The sequence below is a fragment of the Phoca vitulina genome, unplaced genomic scaffold, assembly GCF_004348235.1.
Source record: "Phoca vitulina isolate PV1807 unplaced genomic scaffold, GSC_HSeal_1.0 scaffold27, whole genome shotgun sequence".
Taxonomy (NCBI): domain Eukaryota; kingdom Metazoa; phylum Chordata; class Mammalia; order Carnivora; family Phocidae; genus Phoca; species Phoca vitulina.
Genome location: NW_022589730.1, coordinates 12,714,838 through 12,737,836, shown reverse-complemented (window position 1 = coordinate 12,737,836; position 22,999 = coordinate 12,714,838). Strand labels below are relative to the sequence as shown.

Here is a 22,999-nt window from a genome sequence, read left to right as displayed (position 1 = left end):
AGAAGAGAGAGTTTTAGAGTGTTGGTAACAAGGATACAGGACCAAAGGAAATTTTTTTTGTTCTAAGTTATTTGATGGTTACATCCAAGGCTGAAGAAATGAAGTTTAAATACAAAAATAAATGAATATAAAAACCATCGTATGTGCCGAAAACATACTTGGAACTCATTCCATTTCTCTTTGTCCTCTAGGCGGCACTCCATTCCACAATGGCCTCCCTTGCTGCAGCAAATGCAGAGTTTTGCTTCAATCTGTTCAGAGAGTTGGATAACAATCAAGGGAGTGAAAATGTGTTCTTTTCTTCTCTGAGCATCTTCACTGCCCTGGCCCTGCTCCGTTTGGGTGCACGAGGTGACTGTGTGTCTCAGATTGATAAGGTCAGTCTTGGTTGTACCACCACCCATGGTTTCTGTGATTAATCGGGGCAAATTGTTTCCTACAAGAGCATATTCTACTGCAATGGTCCCATGTAAATGAAAACATCTCAGTGAGTCCCTCTCTGGGTGTGAAGAAGACACACTGATTGTAGCACTTGTTTTTGGGATGAGAGACAGAAGGAATATTCTCAGAACTGCCACTTTGATTCTTTTCCTTAGTACAGTGGTTCCCAAAATGTGTTTCCTAGACCAGCAGCATCAGCATCACCTGGAGAACTTGTTAGAAATGCAAATGCTTGGGCCCCAGCTGAGACGTACTAATTAGAAACCTATGGGGATGGAACCCAGCAATCTGTGGTTTAATAAACTCTCCACGTGCGCACTAAAGCTTGGGAACCACCGCCTGAGTAGAAGTAGATGAGAAAGAAGAGCAAGATACCAATGAAGTCCCACTTTAAACACAAGTGACGTGGGCACCAATGACATAATAGACATAATAGTGCATTCCAGATAATAGCAGCCTACCTGAATGGTTATCACATTGTCACCAACACATGTAGAAATTACTTTTTAACTCACCCTTGTCTACTACCCTGAGAACCAGGCTGTGCAGGGAAGTGACACAGTCACGGAACTGTAGTAGCTCAGTAGCAGGTGAGATCCCAGGTCCAGGCTGCCTGTGGAGGTCTTTGTCATCCCTTTCTGCCCCCTGGATCCCCCCATTATTTTATTCATAAATGAGAGCTAGCGGAAGATTGTCTGCATTGTAACGCTTCACAACTAAGCACTTGTTGAAGATTGTGCTGATAATTTAAGCTAGGACAATTCGTTTCTCACTCTGGATAGCTCAGTGAATATTTGTTTCTAGGGAATAACCACAGAGTCTCAGAATGCCATTTTCCCAAGAGCTGGAGTGATTCACAACCACAGAGCATTGGGCACTTTTAATGAGATGATAGCAACTAACTGCTGACAGCTTCATCAGTGTCCAGCTCTGGGATGAGCCTTATGCGTATCTCACTGGCCGCTCGCGATAGCACCGAGTAGGCACTTACCCTGATCTTGTGTGTTCCCATGCCATCTTAGCTAGTAAGTGGCAGCACTACGAATCAAACTCAGGGTGATCTTCTAAATCAGGGTTTCTAAATCTTGGCCCTACTGACATTTTGAGCCAGATAGTTCTTTGTTGTGAGGGGGCTTTTCTGTGCATTGTAGAAAGTTGAGCAGCATCCCTGGCTTTTCCCCACTAGATTCCATTACTGTACCTCTGTCCAGTCATGACAATCAAAAATGTCTGCAGATATTGCCAGATACCCCCCAGGAAGCAGAATCAACCCACAGTTGAGAACTGTTTGCCTTAAAGCCACCAAACTGAAATGCAGCCCAAAGTACATTATTGCAAAGCCTCAGTTATTTTAAAGTTAGTATTTTGATAAACAAATATAAAGACTTTGGGGGAGAAAAACTTAGCAACTAATAAAAATGTATTCCTTCGTTATTATAAGTACATAATGTTTTAGAACCAAGTAAAGCAACGTGATGTCATGGAAACAACACTGGTCTGGGAGTTAGGAAATCAAATCCAAATTCTGATTTAGGAAAATTAGTTCATCCATGTGGGCCTCAGTATCTTCACCTATAAACTATGGGGGTTGATTTGGTGGTATCCACTTAACAAATAGCTTAAAAGTTGTTCCTGTGGCATATGATAGACAAAGATGTGTAGGCTCCACCCTATGACAAAACCCCAAGCCTTTAACACAACAGAAGACACAGTCATTCGTTATTGCATGATTTCAGGTTAGGAACATTCCCGGGCTATTGCCTGATTAATTTCCTGAGGTCTCCTTGCCCCACCGGCAGCCTGGTAGACCCCGGTCAACAACTCATGGGAGGTGGGTCACAGTGGATTCAAAGAGCCTGTCTTACTGGGGTCTGCTCTTCGTCTGTCACTGCTGGAATCAGTGCCTTTGCTGAGTTACTTTTTATACCTCTTGCTATTATAACCTATAAGAAACAGGCAAAAGGAAAAAAAAATGCAACTGTAGACACAGAAACATTCATATAATTCATCTGTACAAATACTTAGTCATCTGCATATACCTTCTTGGGAATTAATTGTTAGCCTTCCCCCTCCAGTCCCCAAACTGTCCTAGTTAGTTTCTCCTTGCAATACCCAGCACTTGACACTCTGGGTCACGTATGTATATCTTAGAGAAATCAAGCCTCAATCAATTTAGTTGTAATTTATGGCATCATTCTGTCTCTCTCAAGCATTGCCATGGACCAGTGGTCATTCTTGTTTTTGATGTTCAGATGGTCACAGTTGGGCCAGTAGAAGTCTCTTTAAACTTGTCATTTTTAAACAATCCTTTCAGATGACTCTGAATCTTTGCTGACAACACAATGTTCTGGGCCTGTCCTGAATTTTCTTGGCTCAAGACAGGTCAGGTCACCCACTCTCAGGGAAACCCTGGTTCCTTTACTAGGTAATAGCACTGAAATCCAGAATCGGCATGTGTGAGGTTCAGTAGAGTTAAAGTGATGTATCAGCTGCTTGCCATTTGAGTGAAAGTGCAGAAAAGTATATTTATTTATAAGGTCCTGTGTTCAGGTTCATATTTTTTCATTTAGCTCTAATATTACTGTACTTTCTTATTTTAATATAATAGTTTTTATTTTATTTTATTTTATTTTTGGAGGAAAAACTAAACCTTATTTATTTTTTAAGACTGAAACACTTGGACAATGTCACAGCCTTGAGACACCAAACATAGGCTATATTATCATTTCAAATAATAAGCTGGTAAAAAGAAAATAAGGTCCTTATCAAAATGATAAGGTGCTAGAGCTAGGGCAGGAACACTGCTTGCTACAAAGGCCCCAGGCAAAAGTGGTATTTGGTAAAGGGGGGGCGGGTTGCTCCTCTTTTGTTTTAAAGGAATCGTAGCTCAGCCCTGAGTTGCTTACATTTTCTCCTTTGACCTTCCTGTTGCCCAGGGATTGTCTCAATAGGGCTGTGTTATTTCAGGGGGCTAAATAAGCAATACTGAGTTTAGGCTTTCATTCCATCCTGTTCGATAAAAACAGATTTTTTTTTCCAAATCCAGTACTTAATAACTCTCTTAATTAAGAAGACATCAATTCATCCTTCAATGTTCATTCCTGGATACTGCTATATAGTGCAATCGAAGCCCCCTTTCCCTTCAAGGGAGGGTGTCACTGCGAGATTGTCCCGTGGCTCTGCAGCAGAGCTTCGAGGCCCATCACGGCAGCCAGGGAGGGGGAGGACTGCTTCCCACACCGAGGGGAGCATCGCCTCCCGTGTATTTGCAGGGTCTCCCCGTTGGGAGATGTAATGTGTATTTCAAGAAATGCATATCCACATCTTCCTGGCCAGAAACAGATAGCCACAAGGAAGTGTTCAAAGTTCTTATCCAAACTACGTCTCCCAACTCCACATCTTAAAAATCAGCTTCAGGCCCTTGTATATAAAACAAAACCAAGCAAAACAAAGATCTAGAAACCTTTTCCCCCCCCTCCCCTCTAAATTAGTGACCTCCTGGATTTTGTCTTACAGCTTACGGAAAATGATTTGGTGATCCTTCTGGTAAAGAGGAGTTTGGCAACAGACAGAAATACCTCTGCTCACACTAATACAGTGCTTTTTAAAATGTATTTTTCTTTTCTTTGAGCTACCTACTCTTCTGTTTTCTCTCACATAGCATTTCATTGAAATAAAGTATGTATAAATTTTTACCTTAAATCATGTCTTTATATTACAGTGTTATTTAAAAGTTATATAAATTTGAATTTTCTAAAACAGTTGGGTTTTACCAAAAATATTTCAAAAAATAATCATTGTAATATGTTACTTATTCTACCACGCTGTGAGAAAACATAATAGTTTTATAATTTGGCGTGAATACACAGGTAGAAGGCCATTGAGATGCAATGATTCATAATCTTTTTTTTTTTACCTTCAATCCAAAGATCCTAAATTTCTTACATTGTGTTGACCCATGATTTTCCTTGTTTGCCATTATCTGACTATGTTAGAAGTTGTGAACAATAAAAAGAAATTCTGATTTTCCTACATAGGGTCAGTCAGGGGATATGAGAACACAGGACTGCCGGCATTTTGGATTGTGATAAATATGCCCTTTGATATTTTATTTAATACCTATTCCATTTGAATATTTACTAGTATCATTATTCATCTTTAGTCATGGTAGTTTTATTGTTGAATGTGTAGTATCTTAGAATTTTTGAAAATATAAAAATATATATGCATCACCTCAATATTTACCAGTCCAGTTTACTAAAAGCCAATTAGGAATGTCAGAAGAGACAACCAGATTATTATCACAATAGAGTAAAATTAGAAATGATCAAAGAATGATGTTAAATGTTTATGCTTGTTAAAGCTATTTCAAAAAGTTAACAAGAATGACTTCTGGGGATTCATATACTTTTTCTAATATTGCCTAGTTCCACAAGAGTTAGTTCAGAAAGGACATTAGCATTTTTGAGTCCTGACATTTGTACCATGATATTTTATGTTTCTGGTACCTCCATATATTCCCAAATACCAGTCTACCCAATGCCAAGGCAAAATGAGAAAGGAGCCTGACATTTTTCATGCTCCACTGTGGCATCGAGCTCGGGGCTCAGGATGACATCCAGGGGGCCAAGCATGTTGTCTTGCAAAGACCCCACCAGTGAATTTTAAATTGACTGCTAATTTGTATATCAAGTTTGCCTTGTTGTCTTTGTCTTATCTCTTACTCCATCTCATGTTAATTATTATTTCAGATTAAGAGGATGTAGAAATTGAGGTAGGTTCCAATTCTCTGTGACCTATTAAGATTAATAATGACACTCACAGCCTTCATACGTTTTCATATAGCTTACTGAGCTCTTCCATTTCCTCCTAGCCAATAAGATGGTGCTATTAACTAGGGGTCTGAAGTCTTGAAGTTGAAAGCCCCCACAGACACACTGATAACAATATTGACTTAATTAGATTCCCATCCATAATTTCTTTACCCAGTGTCAGAGTGGTCCCTTACCCCTTCTCCCTACTTCTACCTCCCACCAAGGATATGGTTCAGATACAGCTCACATGACACCCCCCTTTTTTTAAGATTTTATTTATTTATTTGAGAGAAAGACAGAGAGTGCACAAGCAGGGGGAGTGGCCAGCAGAGGGAGTGGGAGAAGCAGACTCCATGCTGAGCAGGGAGTCTGACCTGGGTCTCCATCCCAGGACCCTGGGATCATAACCCAAGTCGAAGGCAGATGCTTAACCATCCGAGCTACCCAGGCACCCCCATAGAAGACCGCTTAAAGAAAACCTACATCTTTCTACGGAAAATCTTGCCTGTCTCTGACAGTGCACATTCATTTTGCTCCAGACAGCTGCATAAATGATTATCATATGCGTAGTACCCTTTATTACTTCCTAGTACAGAAGCCATTTTGCATTTCAGATCCCATGGACATAAGGGCCTGGGGGAATTCGGATAAAGTGCAATAGAAAATTAAAGCTTGGGCAGAATAGCAATTATTAGAATAATGGGATTATGAGAGCCACACTGGAAAAGGAAAAGCCTAAAACTACTTAATTTCAAATAATCGTAGGATCTTTTTTTGTTTGTTTGTTTCAAATAATCGCGGGATCTTAAATCACATCTCTCAAGTCCCAATTTAGCTTCACATTTAGGATTTCCTAGATATTCAGTAACTACGTCTCTCTTTTATGTCTTGGTGCCTGCATAATTAGCCTTAATCTTGCCTGCCATGTGGGTAAATAAGATTTCTCATTTATTCACTCTGCCAGCTTGGGGTGCTTTCCCCAGTGAATAATCTGTGTTCTAACCAAGTCAGTAGTGGGACTGCACCTGTCATGGCTGCCCGAGCTACCAAACACACACACAAACACAACCACTAACAATGAAGTCTCTTCCTTCCTTTATTTCGTGGGGTCCTTTCCTGTCGAGCAGGACCTGCTAACTGATTTCCTTGCTCCCTGTTTGCAGATGCTTCACTTCAACCCAGCCTCAAGATGGGGAAACTCTTCTCAGGCTCAGGTAAAGACAACACATTTTTTTAAGGAAAGGGAGTGTGAGACTAAATTTAGAGAAATGACTGTCGCACCGATGTATTTAATTATGCTTACTATCCTTTCAAAGCAAAGGAATATGTCTCACTCAGATTTCCATCTTGTGGCATCTCAAGGACAATTTTTGATAATTTCTTTGTTAATTATTAATGTACCGATATTTTACTTGTGCATTGGCCAGATTTTGGCAAGATAGTTTGGAACTAAATGTTTTGCTTTTATTCTTTGATATTCACAGCCAACTTACATTGGTAAAATGAATTATTTAGTATACACGTGAGGCATATTCATTATCTGCTGTTAATAATTTTATTCTAAGGTTAATTATTTTAGTAAAATTTGTAATTAACTTTGATCACAGATACTATTATGAGAAAGGGCAAGAAATTGTAAATAGAGGGGGCATTGCTGCTTTTACTAGCATCATTATTTTCCAGTTCTTTTATGGTATAATATACATGTTTTATTTCATGTGTAAATAAGAGTGCGAATATATTTGCAGTCCTGTAATACATTTTTATAAATCTTTTTAATAACAGCCAGGACTTCAGTCTCAACTGAAAAGAGTTCTCTCTGATATAAACACATCGCATAGGGATTACGAACTCCACATTGCCAATGGTCTTTTTGCAGAAAAAGTGTTTGATCTTCATAGGGTAAGTGTGGCCTCCCCTGTCACAGGTTATTTCCACTCTGGACCCTAGTCTTGTTCAATCCATCATCTGCAAAAAGGCTTGTATCTTTTCTACGGAGCGATACAATGGTGATTCGTTTTTCTTATAGCTGCTAATTGTGTTGCCAGATGTCTCCAGAATTTCATCTGCCTGTTTCTAGAGTACAGCTTTACTTGAGCTGAGTGATCCCCGCATTCAGGGTCCCCAGACTGAGAGGCTCCAAAGCAGAAGAGACCGTGTCCTCTGGCAGTGGTGCGGGGCTGTAATGGGGCAGGAGGAGAAGGCTGCTCATTTAGGGTTGTCCGTGGGCAGCAGAGGAAAAAGTCTCCCCACTTTTCCCCTAAGCTTTGTGTCTCCTGGGATCGTTGTGGATCCCCAGGGCTGAGTTCACCTTCTCTGTTCTCAGCCACACCCTTTCATCTCTTCTGCCAACAGTAATTTTGCGGTGAAGGCCACTTACAGAAGAGCCCCTTGTAGGGGACATAGGCAGATACGGCCAGCCCCTGGCAGAGGGACAGCTCAGGCTGAACAGAAGGCGGGGGACGGGTTCCCTCGAGGTCAGCGGGTGAAGTTTTCATGTTCCTGTGCACTGTCTGTGTTATCAGTTCATTCACCATGGCTTCCTGCTCACCCAAAGACCAGTGAGACCCAGACTGCACCGTATATGCTCCTGGGCTCAACCAGTGCTTTAGAGCCCACTGTCGCTGTGACAACCGGACGCTGGTTGGTGCAGTGGCCATGATTTTCTGGGCATGTTTGTTCTCCCTTGTAATTCTCCACTTGTCAGACAACCATAAAGCTTTGCTTCCCTGACATCTCTGGACTAATCTCCACTTGCATCTTTGTCAGCTGTCTGTGTTCCACCCAACCATTATTGTCTCCTCTGTCACCCACACAGATTCTTTGCCCCTTCCGACACCGCGCCCAAGCCCTGTGGCAGCCTGCCAAGTATGAAGCATTAGGCCACTTTGTTTTTTTAACCTTTCCAAAAGAGTCCTACACAAGCTTTCCAGGGGCCACCTTGTATGTTCAACTCCACATTTTGTGTCTTTTCCCACACATACAGTGGACTCCCTGAGGGACTGCTAGCCCTTTTAACCCGGAAGTTGGTGTGCCTATCATGTTACTAATTATAGCACATTTCCATGTTCCTTTATCTGGCGCTCAGCGTATGCACCCACCACAGGCAAGGTGAGATCTGATCACCAACATGGAAAATAGACACTGCTATTTTTTTCCTCCCAAACATTTACAAACACAGTTAGTTATTCTAAAAACTACTTTTGATTAAAAGTGTAACTGTTGTCGACTTTCAGTTGTCAGATCAGTACAAAGATAGATCATCTCCAAATTTTCTACATTTTGTTGTGTAACAGTTTTTTACTCATATTTGAATATGGATGAGTCTATTTGAATTGATGAGGATAATAATAATGTATAAATTGTCTTTACAAAAAGTATATAGAAGACCTAGCCACCATCTCTGATACCTTCTCCACCCTCCTCCCGAATCTGTGCTCCATCTGTCTTGGTCAGACCTCTGTGAATGTCAGTCCATATTGCCCCAAGCTCTGCCACCATTTAGGGTGACTTCAGTGTCCCTGTGACAGCCAGCTGTGAGCTCAGCTTCCCTCCTTACAGTCTCCTGACCCTCTCTCCCTGTACCATTACAGTAACAATGCCCAAGCCACACCCTGAAACTCATCAACGCCCAGAACTGTTCCACTCCTGAAATGTATGACTGGACTTGCCCCGTCAGTGGCCGCATCATTCCGTGCTTCTCGTTCTTTCATCATTTCAGCCCCACTCTACCTGTTCTTCAACTGCATCGAGTTATGCAATTTTTCCAATTTTTCCTTCTCTCCATCGTCTCTCAACTTATCAGCTCTCCCTTTCCCCCAGCAGAACCCCACCCAGATCGGTCCCATGACTTCCCTCGGCAGCTGTGCTTCGGCCACTAGGCGGCACTTGTGCCGAGCCTGGGCGTGTGTGGTCGCCACCACAACACCACGGGCTCCCAGCCCCACTAGGTGTCCTCATGCTGTCCAGCCGTCAGCTGGGCGCGCACAGTGATTTCTCTCGTTCCTCACACCAGTTACTGAAAGCTCTTCTGCTTCTCTCAATTTCCCAGCAACCCCTTATTGCCACCATCAGTTTCAACTAGGTCTGTGCCAGGAGCTGTAGGTCTCTGCTGCCTTAGATTTGTCTAGCTGGTCCTAGAGCAGGAGAAGGGCCCAGTGCTGTGGGAGCCCAGGTGAGGACTGGAAGCCATGGGATTTAGTGGAAATGTCTCTGGGTTTTCTTCAGTGCACATCCTGCTTCCCCTGGTCATCAGAATCCCGACAGTAACAGGGCGTTAGCCTCTGCCTTTGGTGGGGTGGGTGGGTGGATGTCTGGGTCATCTGGGATAGACCGAGACCTCAGGGTGACACCCCTCTGCTCCTCAGAACTGCTGCTCTCAGCTCCTGGAGTGGCTGGCCAGGGGAAGGGCCCGCCTGCACGCCTATTGCTCTCCACCCTGCCAAGACCAAATGCTGGGACTTAGTCCTAAATCTTACACCCGTTTGTCCTGTTCACCTCAAAAATAGAATTTCCATACTTGGCACAAGCACTTTCAACTTTCAAACTTCTCCTTTTTTAAATAAGAACTTACTTTAATACTAAAACGGAAATACATGTTGTAATATACATAGGATGAATATTTTAGTTCTGGATAGGCCATTTGATCTTCTTAGAATTAATGGAAGAATTTTCAAGTGACAAAGCAACAGTGTGTCTCTTAAAGATGAATACATTATATAAGTTCATAGAACGAATTGTGTATAGAGAAGAAAACTGCACTTGAGTAGTCTTATGTTCCAGCTTCTCTTCTATAGGTAAAAGCACATCTGCCTCAGAATAATGCCTTTTCTTACTTAAGCAATAAATTCCCATCTCCACTTGTCTTCTACTTGACAAAGAAAATAGAGACCATCAGGGCGGATCCATATCCCAACTTACACCCGGCTCCCTTTCCCTTTTTCCTTCAATTTCAGAGGCAACACTTTGTTTAATGGATAATTCCTCCTTTTCTTCTTGCCACCTCACCCCCTCCCCTGCCCCCAGTTTCTTGGTGATGTCTCCGTCACTATTTTTCCTGAACTTCTGTCACTCTACTGTCTTCTTCTTCATCACATATAAATGTGCTCTAGATACATACCTTCTACATTTTTCTCTCCTTTTTTTGTAAAGTTACCCCGTGATTCTCTTCCCATTTCTGTGTTTCTCACTCTGACAGTCTAAACTTGAAAAATCAAGCCTCTTCAAAGAGTGATATGTATAGGCAGAATCCACTTTTCCCCCCTCTCTCACTGCTCCATCTATTGCAAACTAGCTTCTACCTTCCACGCTCTCCTGAAGCTGCTCCTACCAAGGTGACTAATGGCTTCCAGTGGTCACCAAGCTATGGGCACTTTGCAGTTTGGGTCTTACCTGCCTCTTTAGTATTCAGCACTACTGGGGCTCCCTGAAACTTTCCCCTCTCATGGTTTCTATGGCATTGAGTTCTTCTGGTTTTCTACCTTCTCCTTCATTTCAGTTTCCTTTGTTTATCTTTATTCCTCCATTCATCTCTGAAATACTGGTGTTCTTTAGGGTTCCACCCTCCGGCCTCTTCCACTTTGAGCCTACTGTCTCACCCAAGGAGAGATGATCTACTTAGAAAGTTTATAGTTCCTTGATGTTGTCCTCCATACCTCCACAGCTCTCTGTGGTTGTGTGATGAGTCATTCCTCACCCTCAGTGTCATGCTCATCTCTCTGCCTGCCTACTTACTGCCAGTCCTCAGGTGGGCATCGACAGGTTCTTCAACACACCATCTCTCCTGTCCCCACACATTCTCTTTCCCCTGGGTTCTCTTTCAGTGAATGACCTACCAGGTATTTTGATCAACTTTGACATCTCCCTTTCCCGGAGCTTCACAGTCCATCAGTGAAGAAGACCTAATAGATTTTCCTTCTACTTTCAAAGAAAAGTTATTTTGAAATAATTTCAAACTCACATAGAAGTTCCAAGTATTGTAGAAAGAACACTTTCCCCCTGAACCATTTGAGATGTTTTATCATATTTGGATACTTCCATGTAATTCCTACAAACAATGACATTCTTCTACATAGTCACGATACAACCATCAAGATCAGGAAGTTAACAGTGTGCATTACTTCAGCTCATCTTCGGATCCTTTTGAGTTTCACCAATCAGCCCAACATCATCCCTCATAGCAAAGGACTTAGTTCAGAAGCATGCATTATATTCTCTTGACTCACTTTTAGTCTCCTTCAGTTTGGAACATTTCATAGTCTGTCTTGATTTTCATGATCTTGACACTTCGATAATTATTCAGTGTCCAGTTTTAGGCCAGTTATATTTTAGAATGCCCTTCAGTGTGGGTTTGTTTGATGTGTCTTCATGATTAGAGTCCTATTTTCTCCCAGCTTTACTGAAATATGATGGATATGTAATACAGTATAAGTTTAAGGTGTACAACATGTTGATTTGATACACTTATATATTATGCAAGGATTATCACCATAGCATTAGCTAACACTTGCGCCAGATTTGAGGGAAACATCCGGGTGTTTATTTTTCGTTGCGTTATCCCTGTGGCACACTAGCAGGATTTTGATTTATCCCATTGCTCATCCTGCCATCTTTGGTCACATGATTACAAGGATGTCTGCTGGGTTTCTCTGTTGTGAAGTTACTCTTCTTCCCTTTGTTGTTAAGTATTTTGTGAGGAACTGCTTTCAGGCTGTATAAATATCTCATTCTTGATAAAACATATTTGTTTGTTTATGGTAATATTGTTTATTTATAACAATATGGTGTCCTGTTTTCGCCAAAGGGTTATAATCCATCATATTATTTTCATGCTCAAATTATCCCTTCTATTGGCGTCTGCATTTGTTTGACATGCCCCCCTCATTTGAGCACTTTCTTTCTGGCACCATGAGATGTTCCAATCGCATCTTCTTTTCCTGCCTCAGCCCTAGAATCAGTCATTTCTCCAGGAGCCTTAGTTCCTTTTTAGGAAAATACATGCATATATTGAATCAATGTTCATCTTTTTACCTAAATCTAGTGAAACCCATGAGTTCCTACTGATATCTACAGTTTCCATCAAACACCACAGGGTTAATTTCTTTTGTTTTGTTTTCTCTCTTTCTGTGTTTAACTCCCTTCTGCAATAGTGAGAAACCTGGCTGCCATTACTCTTACATATTTACTTGTTTGACCAATCTCCCTCTATGTAACCCATTTCCCATCACTGATGCTGTTGCCCCTCCCAGTGTGAAAACACCTTCTTCATCCCATGAGAGATCTGCCCCTCCATGCTAGGCTGCCTCTCCATGAGTATACCTCTTCCCTCCACTTAGTCCCCCACACCCCATGGTGGTCTGCCCACCACAGAGATGTTCCTCTCACTTTTTTGGGCTTTGACACCCCACAAGGATGCCTACCTCACACTAACATCTGCATGAGGCCACCCCTCCTCAGGGATGCCTCTGGATTCTGCCTACGCTTGAATTCCAGAGCTGGGCTTCCCTGACAAGGCAATGTGTTCTTTGTCTCCTTCAGCCACTAATACTTTGTGTTGAATTGCTCCTCACCGTGATGGGGCTCTACCATCCAGCTCTGCCACACTGGTCCTCCCCACACTGAGATGTATACCTACCTAGATTTGCCCCTCGTGATGGCTTTGAGTCTGAATTGTTCAAGAAGGAAATGGAAGGCTAGAGGGTAAGAAAGAGCTAGTTCTACCTTCTTAGTGTATCTCTAAAGTTTGTTTTGTCCTCCCCATGGCCCTGGAAACTTCCAGTGCCTCAGTGCAGGACCTCTTTATATCCCTCAGGATAAACTATAAGGACATTTTAATAAGTCCCTCTATTTCCAGTCAGTTTTCTTTTCTATGCTGATTTCAGAGTCCCCTTTATGAAATGCACATTTAATTATATTACTCCCCTGTTTAAATCCTTTTAATAACACTCCCTAAAATAAAATGAAAGCTCCTTGTCAAGGGAAACAAGGCACTCATGCTCTTCCTTTGTCCTGGCTCGTGTCCTCCATTTCCCCCTTTCACTACATGCTTCAGTCATCACAAATTGCTGCTGGTCTCCTGAGTGTGCAAAGATCCTCTTACTTCTCTGAGGGTACTACTACTTGGAGGGCTCGCCTTTTCTGCTCATCTTCTTCAACTTGACTTCTTTCTTTTTTTTCTTTCAAATGCAGGCCAGGTCCAGGGGCTTGAGCTTTATCTTAAGTACAAGAAGTAGCCTGGAAGCCTTCTTAATGCTTTCAGTAGGAAGAGGATGACACAAGCAAGGGAGATGAGCGAGGACACTGTTGAAGTATTTATGGTGAGAAAGCAGTGGTAAAGCCAAGGGAGTGGGCTTTAGCCGTAATCCCTGTTAGCCTCCCCTAATCCACTTCAGATAAACTTAGGTTCAAATAGTGTGCTTGCTGTGCAAATTCAGTTTTGGGTTCTCCAGCAACCCATCCAGCCATATTTCATATTTCTAGCCATATTTCCTCATCTTTGAGTGAGGAATGAGTCCTTGAGTAATATGGCGAAAATGAAGAGACAAGTTCAAAAACAGAGTTGTTATATGCTTAGTTGATGGTGACTTGTGACTATAAAAACTGTGTATTACTTACAGAACTGTAATTATTTATATTTATAGGACTATATTAAGTGTGCTGAAAAATTATACAATGCCAAAGTGGAACGAGTTGACTTCACAAATGATGTAGAAGATACCAGATATAAAATTCATAAATGGATTGAAAATGAAACACATGGTGAGTGCAACCCTATTTTTCTACAAGATTTGTGTGATATATGAATACTGAGAATGGTCAACCTTAAAGCTGGACATCTTTTGTAAGACATGCAAGGAAAAGTTCCTCCTAATCCAAAGTAATGATTGCTGCTATTGAATATTTCTCATGCACTGTTGGTGGTAAGGCAAATTGGTGCAGCCACTGTGGAAAGATAATGGAGCTTCTTCAAAAAATTAAAAGCAGAATTATCAATATGATCCAGTAATTCCACTACTGGGTATTTATCCAAAGGAAATGAAAAAACACTAATTTGAAAATACATATGTACGCCTGTGGCTATTACACCATTATTTACAGTGGCCAAGATGTGGAAGCAACCCATATGTCCCTCAGTAGATTAATGGATAAAGAAGATGTGGTATATATCTCTATACCTAGATAGAGAGATAGATAGATAGACAGACAGACAGATAGGAATATTACTCAGCCATAAAAAGGATGAGATCTTACCATTTGCAACAATGTGGATAGACCTAGAGGGTATAATGCTAAGTGAAATAAGTCAGAGAAAGACAAATATTATTTCATTCATGTGTGGAATTTAAGAAACAAAGAAAAAAAAGAGGCAAGCAAAAAACCAACTTGTTTTTTTAAAGATTTTATTTATTTGTCAGAGAGAGAGAGAGAGAGAGCACAAGCAGGGGGAGTGGCACGCAGAGGGAGAAGCAGGCTCCCCGCTGAGCAAGGAGCCCGATGCGGGGCTCGATCCCAGGACCCTGGGATCATGACCTGAGCCAAAGGCAGATGCTTAACCATCTGAGCCACCCAGGCGCCCACAAAAAACCAACTTTTAAATACAGAGAACAAACAGGTGGTTACCAGAGGGGAGGTGGGTTGGAGGATGGGTGAAAGAGGTGAAGGAGATAAAGAGTACACTTACCTTGATGAGCACCAAGTAATGTATAGAATTGTTGGATTATTATATTGTATACCTGAAACTTAATATAACACTGTATGTTAATTATACTTCAATTAAAAAAAAACCGAATGGTGGTTACTAGGGGTTGGGGGTTTGTGTGTGAAAGGGAGTTGTTCGATGCATTTGGAGTTTCAGTTTTGTGAGACGAAATAAGTTCTGAAGACGTGATATACAACAAGGCATGTATAGTTAATACAACTAACCTGTTAAGATGGTAAATTTGGTGTTATGATTTTTAATCACATTAAAAAATGGGGAGCAAAAATTCCTCACAATCCTAGCACCTCAACAAATCACTGCTTCCTTTTCCCATTTTCTATTCTAGTCCTTGGCTTTATGCACAAAGAATAAATTGACCTAGTTATGTTCGGAGCCTACGTTCACATCTGTGTCTGTATTTTTTTTTCTTCACATTCTATCTCCCACGTATTTACAGACTACTTTGCAATTTTCATGACCATTTAATTCCATAGACCAAGTATGAAATAAAGAATGTAAACATATCCTTAATAGTTTTTTATATTTATTATATGGCAGAATGATAATATTTGGGATATATTGGTTACATGAAATAAATTATTAAATAAAAAAATAAAGAAAAATTGCTTTAGTATTTGTCCACAATGTGGTTCTGAGTAATCTTAATAATTTGAATGCTTTATACTTTTCAGAAATCTTACCTATTACATTATCTCACTGGATTGGGAAATAATCCTATGAAACAAATATTGATTTGATTATGACCATTTCATAAATTACTATGTGGGAAATATATTTTATATCATTGCTTCTTCTAAAAGATGGATTGTTTGTCTTTCATTTAAAACCCTCTTCATTTAGCAAAATAATGTATGTGGCAAAAGTGGTACCTTCCAGAAAAAGTACATTGCTTTTTGGTGTTTTTCACATAGCTAAAAACTGAATTCCAGCAGATGTTCTGGTTGAGTTCAAAACAAATAAGGAAATGTATTCATTGCTATTTTGTTGATCAGTTGCTTCCAAACCTAGTCATTTCTTTACTTAAGGCTTGACCTGGATTTATACTCTGAACAATATACATGTATTTGCTGAGTCTGATTCTGTCTCAAAAGTATGAAACGTGACTTGCAAACATTCAACATACTACAACTAGTCCTGGGAATAAAAATACAGTGTCTCAGTTTTCTTTTTGTTTGTTCATTCATCATTACCTCAGTAGAGGGTTATTTTGACCATTAGCCACCACATGTTTCAAATGTACTATTCACAAACCAAGTGGAACTATGCAATTGCTTTTCCTAATAACTGAATGGAATTCTATTTAGTGTGTAGTTTTTAAGGGTATCAGATTGCTAATACCTTTTTCCATCTGGACCAATTATTTATTTCTCTTCCTTCTTTCTTCATGCAAATATATCTTAAAATTATTCTTATTTTGATAAGCATTTGTTCTCAATGCTCATTTGGAGGGAACACCTCAGAATACTGCCAACATTCCAACAAACCCACCCAGGTCCTTTCACCCCTTCCCCATCCTCCACACACTACCAAGTCCTTTTAAAAGGACTTTTAAAAGGTACATCTGACCCATCATGGCCATGTCCTTTCTTATCTTCCAATGAATCCTGAACAATCATTTTCCATTGCCTTCAGAATAACCCAAAATTATTACCAGACATTCAAGGCTCTTCATTTTCGGCCCCTGCTTCTAACCTTTCCAACCCTACTTTCCCTATACATCAGAATGAGTTAGGGTTCCCCCAAATACACTGTGCTCTTCCAAGCTTCCATGTGTTTGGGTGAACAGCCTCTGCTACATGCAGCTTCTCTCTGCCTCCCACCTTGCCATCAGCTCGAGCAGCGGGCCAAGCCAGAGATGGTGCCCCTCATCTGAGCTCCCACAGCACACTCAGCACATGGTTGTGGGGCCAGTGTGGACAGCTGCTCCCCGGTGCTGGGCCGTGAGCCCAATGATGGCATGGACTGTTCTTTCATGGGTGTGATTCAAGTATCGAGAATAGGGTTGACATCCGGCAAAAATCTTGTTCATGTGGAAGGAAGGAAGTAATTAGCCCAACAGAATGGAGTTAAATTATATTTGGAGTGCTGTGGCCTCGTCGAGGCAGGAAAGGTAGTTTGGTGCTTACCAGCAAGAAGGGGCTTTGGGAATTGTCTTTCCGGGTCAGAATCCTGGTGCCCTAACTTGTTGTGTGATGTTGTACAGATTACTTCATCTCTCTGTGCTCCAGCTTCCTCAACAAGAAAGTGCCCACCTCACAGAGATTTTGTGAGGATTAAACCAAATATTCCACATAAAGTGTTCAGAGAGTACTGGACGGAGCAATTGCTCATGGGTTATTACTAATATCATTGTATTATAATTATGTCGTAAGGAAAAATATGTTCACCTTGTCTTTTTAAAAATTACATTAACAGGGCATCTGGGTGGCTCAGTTGGTTAAGTGTCCACCTCTTGATTTTGGCTCAGATTGTGATCTCGGTGGTGAGATTGAGCCCGCAACAGGGGTCCATGTTCAGTGGGGACTCTGCTTGAGATTCTCTCTGCCTCTGCCCCTCCCCCTGCTCTCTCTCCCTCTCTCTCTCAAGTAAATAAATAAATAAATCTAAAAAAATAAAAATAAAAAATTACATTAAAATTTCACGTTTTTTCTCCATTTATTTTTCAAAAGGCAAAATCAAGAGCGTCTTTCAAGCAGGTAGCATAAGCTCTTTGGCTGTGATGGTGCTGGTGAATGCTGTGTACTTCAAAGGCAAGTGGGAGTTGGCCTTCACCAAGAACGAAACTGTAAATTGCCATTTCAAATCTCCCAAGGTATGGAAATCCTTTTAAGAAGTTTTTTTTTTTTTGCCAGGGGGCCTGGGTGACTCAGTTGGTTAAGTGTCTGCCTTTGGCTCAGGTCGTGATCTCAGGGTCAGGGTCCTGGGATTGAGCCCCACATCAGGCTCTCTGCTCAGCGGGGAGTCTGCTTCTCCCTCTTACTCTCCCACTGTGCTCTCTCAATCAAGTGCATAATAAAATCTTACAAAAGAAGTGGTTTTTTTTGGTCATAGTATTCCTTCGCAGAAATTATGGAATTTACATAGACAAATGATGGATTCATCACTTCTTTACTTATTTCTTCCATTGCTTACCAGCACCATATGGTGAATTGTTTATAAAACAACCTATTTTCCTGATAATGCAGGTTATGGCACACGACTGGAGGTGTCCCATAAATTGATATTTCTTAGAATATATTCAAATTTGAGAAAGACAGTAACGTATGAATTCATTTTAAGATATTCTAGTTGGATGCCTATAAGAAGAAAATATGACAAAAGTATGCTTTTCATTTTTTTGTGATTCTAACTGTGGGGTGTATAGTTCCAGTAATTTAATATCAGTGATTTTTCCTGAGTCAAAGCAAGGATGTGTTTCCTTTTACAAAGGAAGAAATTATGTTTAGTCAAGTTATGCATTCCCAAGTGTCAGTCTTAACCAACTTTTGTAAAACATATTCTTGTGTGTGTGTGTGTGTGTGTTTTACCAATTTGTACACAATAATCTTATAGGATAGTAGAAACATCAAAGGCTTTGGAGTCAGCAGTACTGTGTTGGGGTTCTTGCCTTGCTTCAGTGCCAATCTGCATTGTCTTAGGCAAGTTAACTCAACCACCGTAGACCTTCCCATCCTCACAAATGAGGCGATTCCAGTAATTGACTTCTAAAGTTTCTTTCAATCACTCAGCCTTTTGTGTTGAGACAGAGAAACTCAGGTTAAACTTTTAAACTTAGTTTTATTTATTGAAATGTTCTTTCTGCATTTTTCCACATCAGAAGTTTTAGACATAGGAGTGCTGAGAGCTGGTAGAAATCAAAGATCACTGAATGAATGATAAATATTGCTATGAATACTATAGATTTTTCTTCTATCATCAGAAGTCAAATACAGACCAGTACTATCAAAATCACACAATTTAAGAATGAGGTATTATAAAAATAAAAAAATCTATAGCATTCATTTTTAGTTATAATGCTATTTAATAATTATTCGTTACTTACCATATAGACATTTTCAGATAAAATGCTAAGTGCAAAGCAATGTACCAAATGCTAGGTATGTTAGCTCACATAATCTTTACAACAGTCCTTTGCAGGAATGGAGGCACAGGGAAGTGAAGTAAATTGCCCAAAGTTGCACAGCTGGAAGTTTTAAACTCAGGCAATTAATCTCAAAGTCTGTGCTTGTATCCCTAAGCTATGAACCACTGCAACCACTCTTGGCAGCAAGTCAGGAGAAATCTACAGGATCAACTGGACAAAAACTGAAGCACTATTCTTATAAAGTGAAATAAGGTGGGCTAATAAAAATTTTTTTGTGACTTGACTTTCAGTGTCCCGGGAAAGCAGTCGCCATGATGCATCAGGAACGGAAGTTCAATTTTTCTGTCATTAGAGACCCACCCATGCAGGTTCTTGAGCTCAAGTATCATGGTGGCATGAGCATGTTCATTATGCTGCCTGAAAATGACCTGTCCCAAGTAAGTTGCTACTGCCGCTTTCACTATAGGAGAATTAGAAGATTTTTAGGATATTATTGATTGTGTTTTTATGCATCAACTTTACGATTTCAGGTTATAAGAATTACAGATTTACCCCCTTATTCATTTATTTGACAAATATTTAAGGAGTACCTACTCTGTGCCAGACACCATTATAGTTACTGAGATTGACTTACTTCAGTTTAATATAATTTTAGTTGAATAGCTATGAAATTAGAACCCTCTCAAACCTCGACCTTGGAGGGAAAATGGCATGAGTTTAGGTCTTTGCACTTGGCCATGAAAACAGTCTTTCATGTATTATTGGAATTTGGACAGACTAAGTATTTTCAGGCAGGAATGATACTGTGGGGTCTGGAGTCCCGGGCCTTTGCACATTGAAATGTATGGTCTCATTCTGAGCTGCTGTGTCTCTGGGAAAAGCAGAGGTTAGGGACTGCCCTGTGACTGGTATGGCCAGGGCAATAGACCAGCACAGTGCAAGGGCAAAGAATGGTAGCCCTGCAAAGCCAGGGAGCATCACTGTATCTCAGATCCTGACCTTTCAGGCTTGTGAATGTGGCCTCCTGAGCCTGTGACCTGAAATCCCAAAAGCCTGGATGTCAGGTCCCTCTCTGTAAATGGAATAATAGACACCATCCATTGAGCACCTACTATGTTCCAGGCTGTGTACTCTAAGCTGCATTTATGTTATCTCTTTTGATCCATACAGCAGTCACGTGGGACAGGGAAAGGAGGCTCATGGAATTTGATCAATTTGTCTGATAGATAACATACATATGTACAAATATGTGTGTGTGTACACATATCTCAGCTACCCTAAAATGTTACAACTAAAGTTTAAAATATTTTTTTGTGTTTTGATTAGTAAAATAATGACTGTTGCTTATGAAATAAGTGGAAGGTAAAAAGAATATAAAGAAATGCTCCTCCTACCTAGAGGCATTACTTCTATCCATCCGTTTTCTATGATTTGGAAACATGATTTTAGAACTTTGGAAATATAATTTCTAAATGGACAAAATCACTGAATCATTATAATGATTTTTATTTAGTTTCATTTTAATTACCTTTTTTGACATGAACAGCAAGAGGAATGTCATGAAGTTGCTGTTGTTAAACCTAAAGTGACAATATAAAATATTGATACTCATATTAAACCAATCATTCACTTTATAATCTTTATCACAGTTAGATTTTAGCATACATCAATTATTTTAACTTCAAATAATCTACAATAACAGAGAAAAGTAGCCCATATAAAATAAACAGCAGATAACTCAAAAGATAGATTTGTTGGTTTTTTTTTTTTAAAGATTTTTATTTATTTATTTGACAGAAAGAGAGAGACAGTGAGAGAGGGAATACAAGTAGGGGGAGTGAGAGAGAGAGAAGCAGGCTTCCCGCGGAGCAGGGAGCCCGATGTGGGGCTTGATCCCAGGACCCTGGGATCACAACCTGAGCCGAAGGCAGATGCTTAACGACTGAGCCACCAGGCGCCCCAAAGATAGATTTGTTTTTATACTTATTGTCTCAGTTTTTCTTTTCTGTAATAGATCTTCCTAATAGTGTTTGGATCAGATGAGTATAAATGCATATTCCTACATTATCCTACAGACCTACATAATCCTATGAAACTAAATAATGGGGAAGTTGGCTTTATAGTGAGTTAAATGAGGAAAAAATTCTAATTCAGAATGAAGTTACTATAGATTAACCATAAACTGGATAATTTACACACATAAAATTTAAATTAGACAAAATTTGATTATACAAATTTAGGTCCTTGATAAGGATAGCTGTGAAAAGCTATCTTTAGGATTCCAGTGAGACTGAATTTGTGAACAAATACCTACATATAAGATTTGTAAACAATGTGCATGAAAAATCTTCCCTGTATAAGTCTGGATTGTCTCTGATCAATTCTCAGTATTCAGGAATTGGTGAGTTCCATTGTGAATCATTGGGGACAGCAGTGATGCTGGAGAGAGCTGTGGGTACCTAGCTATGTAACTGATGTGCCCAGCTATGCAATTTGGCACATTTCCTACAATGTCTTGAGTTTCAGTTGTTGCATGTGTTGAGTAGGAGGGTATATTTGGATCCAAGCCCCCCAGATGGTGTAGGTGACTGTGCTAGAAGGTACTAATCACCTAAACTCTGGAGGCTAGAGCTCTGGGCTCCTTGCCTTGGGCCACCTGCGGTTCCATTGGTTATTCCAGCAAGCTATGCAAACATTACCATTTTCTATGTCTTCCATGATGGGAAATGGTCAAGAAATGCTGACTTAAATGACCACTGAGCTCCTTTCTCCTTCTCATGTTCTCTGCTACCCTAATTCCTTCACCTGCCCATTGTTCCACTTTGGCTGTATTTATTCATATGCGGGCAGAGAACAGAAATGCCTTGAAATACAGGTAAGTCACACCTTGTCATAGCAGAGCAAATTAACCATGATTTGTTAAAGAGTGCTTGAACTATTTGTGTTAGTAACTTCCCATTTTCAGACTCCTCTGGGCCCATTGACATACTTACACTCAAATATCCAGGAGAGGATAATTATGAAAAACCATCTATCTTTGTAGTTGGTGTTTTATCTGTCTCTTAAGCATATTGAATTGCCTTTTCAATATTCCTACAGATTGAAAAGAGAATGACCTTTCAGAATCTAATGGAGTGGACCAGTCCAAGAAAAATGAGCTCTCAGTATGTTGAGGTGTTTCTTCCTCAGTTCAAGATAGAGAAGAATTATGAAATCAAACACCACTTAAGAGCCCTAGGGCTGAAAGACATCTTTGAAGAATCCAGAGCTGATCTCTCTGGTATAGCTTCAGGAGGCCGTTTATATGTGTCCAAAATGATGCACAAGTCCTATATAGAGGTCACCGAGGAGGGCACAGAGGCCACTGCTGCCACAGGAATTAACATTGTCGAAAAGCAGCTCCCCAAGTCCAGGTTGTTCAGAGCTGATCACCCCTTTCTCTTCTTCATCAGGAAGGATGACATCATCTTGTTTAGTGGCAAAGTGTCTTGCCCTTGAAAATCCAGTTGGTTCCTATTATAGTAGTCCGTACCACATCAAGGAACCACCACAAGAGAATAGATCTGAGCATAATCAAAGCACATTGTGTTTCCTTTGTGTTTACTTCCTTCTAATATTGGTTGGCAGATGATTTTGGAGACTTGACCTTTTGCAGACACCTGGTTGAGTGTCCTCACCCTGCTTTGGCCTTTCTACTACTGTGTGCCTCACCTATTTCTAAGTTCATTACCTTTCTGACCCAACTCAACTCATTCGCATCATCCACCCTCCCCTCCCCCCTGTCCCCATAGCCCCTTGCACCCGGAGCTGGGCATCACGTCTGGGAACTGCTGGTAATGACAATGTAGAAACAGCCCTAGGATTTTGTCTGAAACTCTCTAGTTATCCCAGTTATTCCAGTTTCATTGAAATGAGCTTGGAAGGAAGCCTAGCTACTGAATG

At 40.5% G+C, this 22,999-nt stretch overlaps 1 protein-coding gene across 2 annotated transcripts; it reads left to right on the top strand.

The window, feature by feature from the left end:
* Positions 1–209: 209 nt before the first annotated feature.
* Positions 210–22,555, top strand: SERPINB7 (serpin family B member 7). 2 transcript variants are annotated; one of them, XM_032422920.1, is made up of 7 exons: positions 210–377; positions 6,419–6,469; positions 7,041–7,157; positions 13,895–14,012; positions 17,643–17,785; positions 19,348–19,494; positions 22,157–22,555. In XM_032422920.1, the coding sequence occupies exons 1-7, from the start codon at positions 210–212 to the stop codon at positions 22,553–22,555; spliced, it is 1,143 nt and encodes a 380-aa protein (XP_032278811.1). The 2 variants fall into 2 exon arrangements, with proteins under 2 accessions (XP_032278811.1, XP_032278812.1); XM_032422921.1 differs by lacking the exon at positions 6,419–6,469.
* The last annotated feature ends 444 nt before the right edge of the window (positions 22,556–22,999 follow it).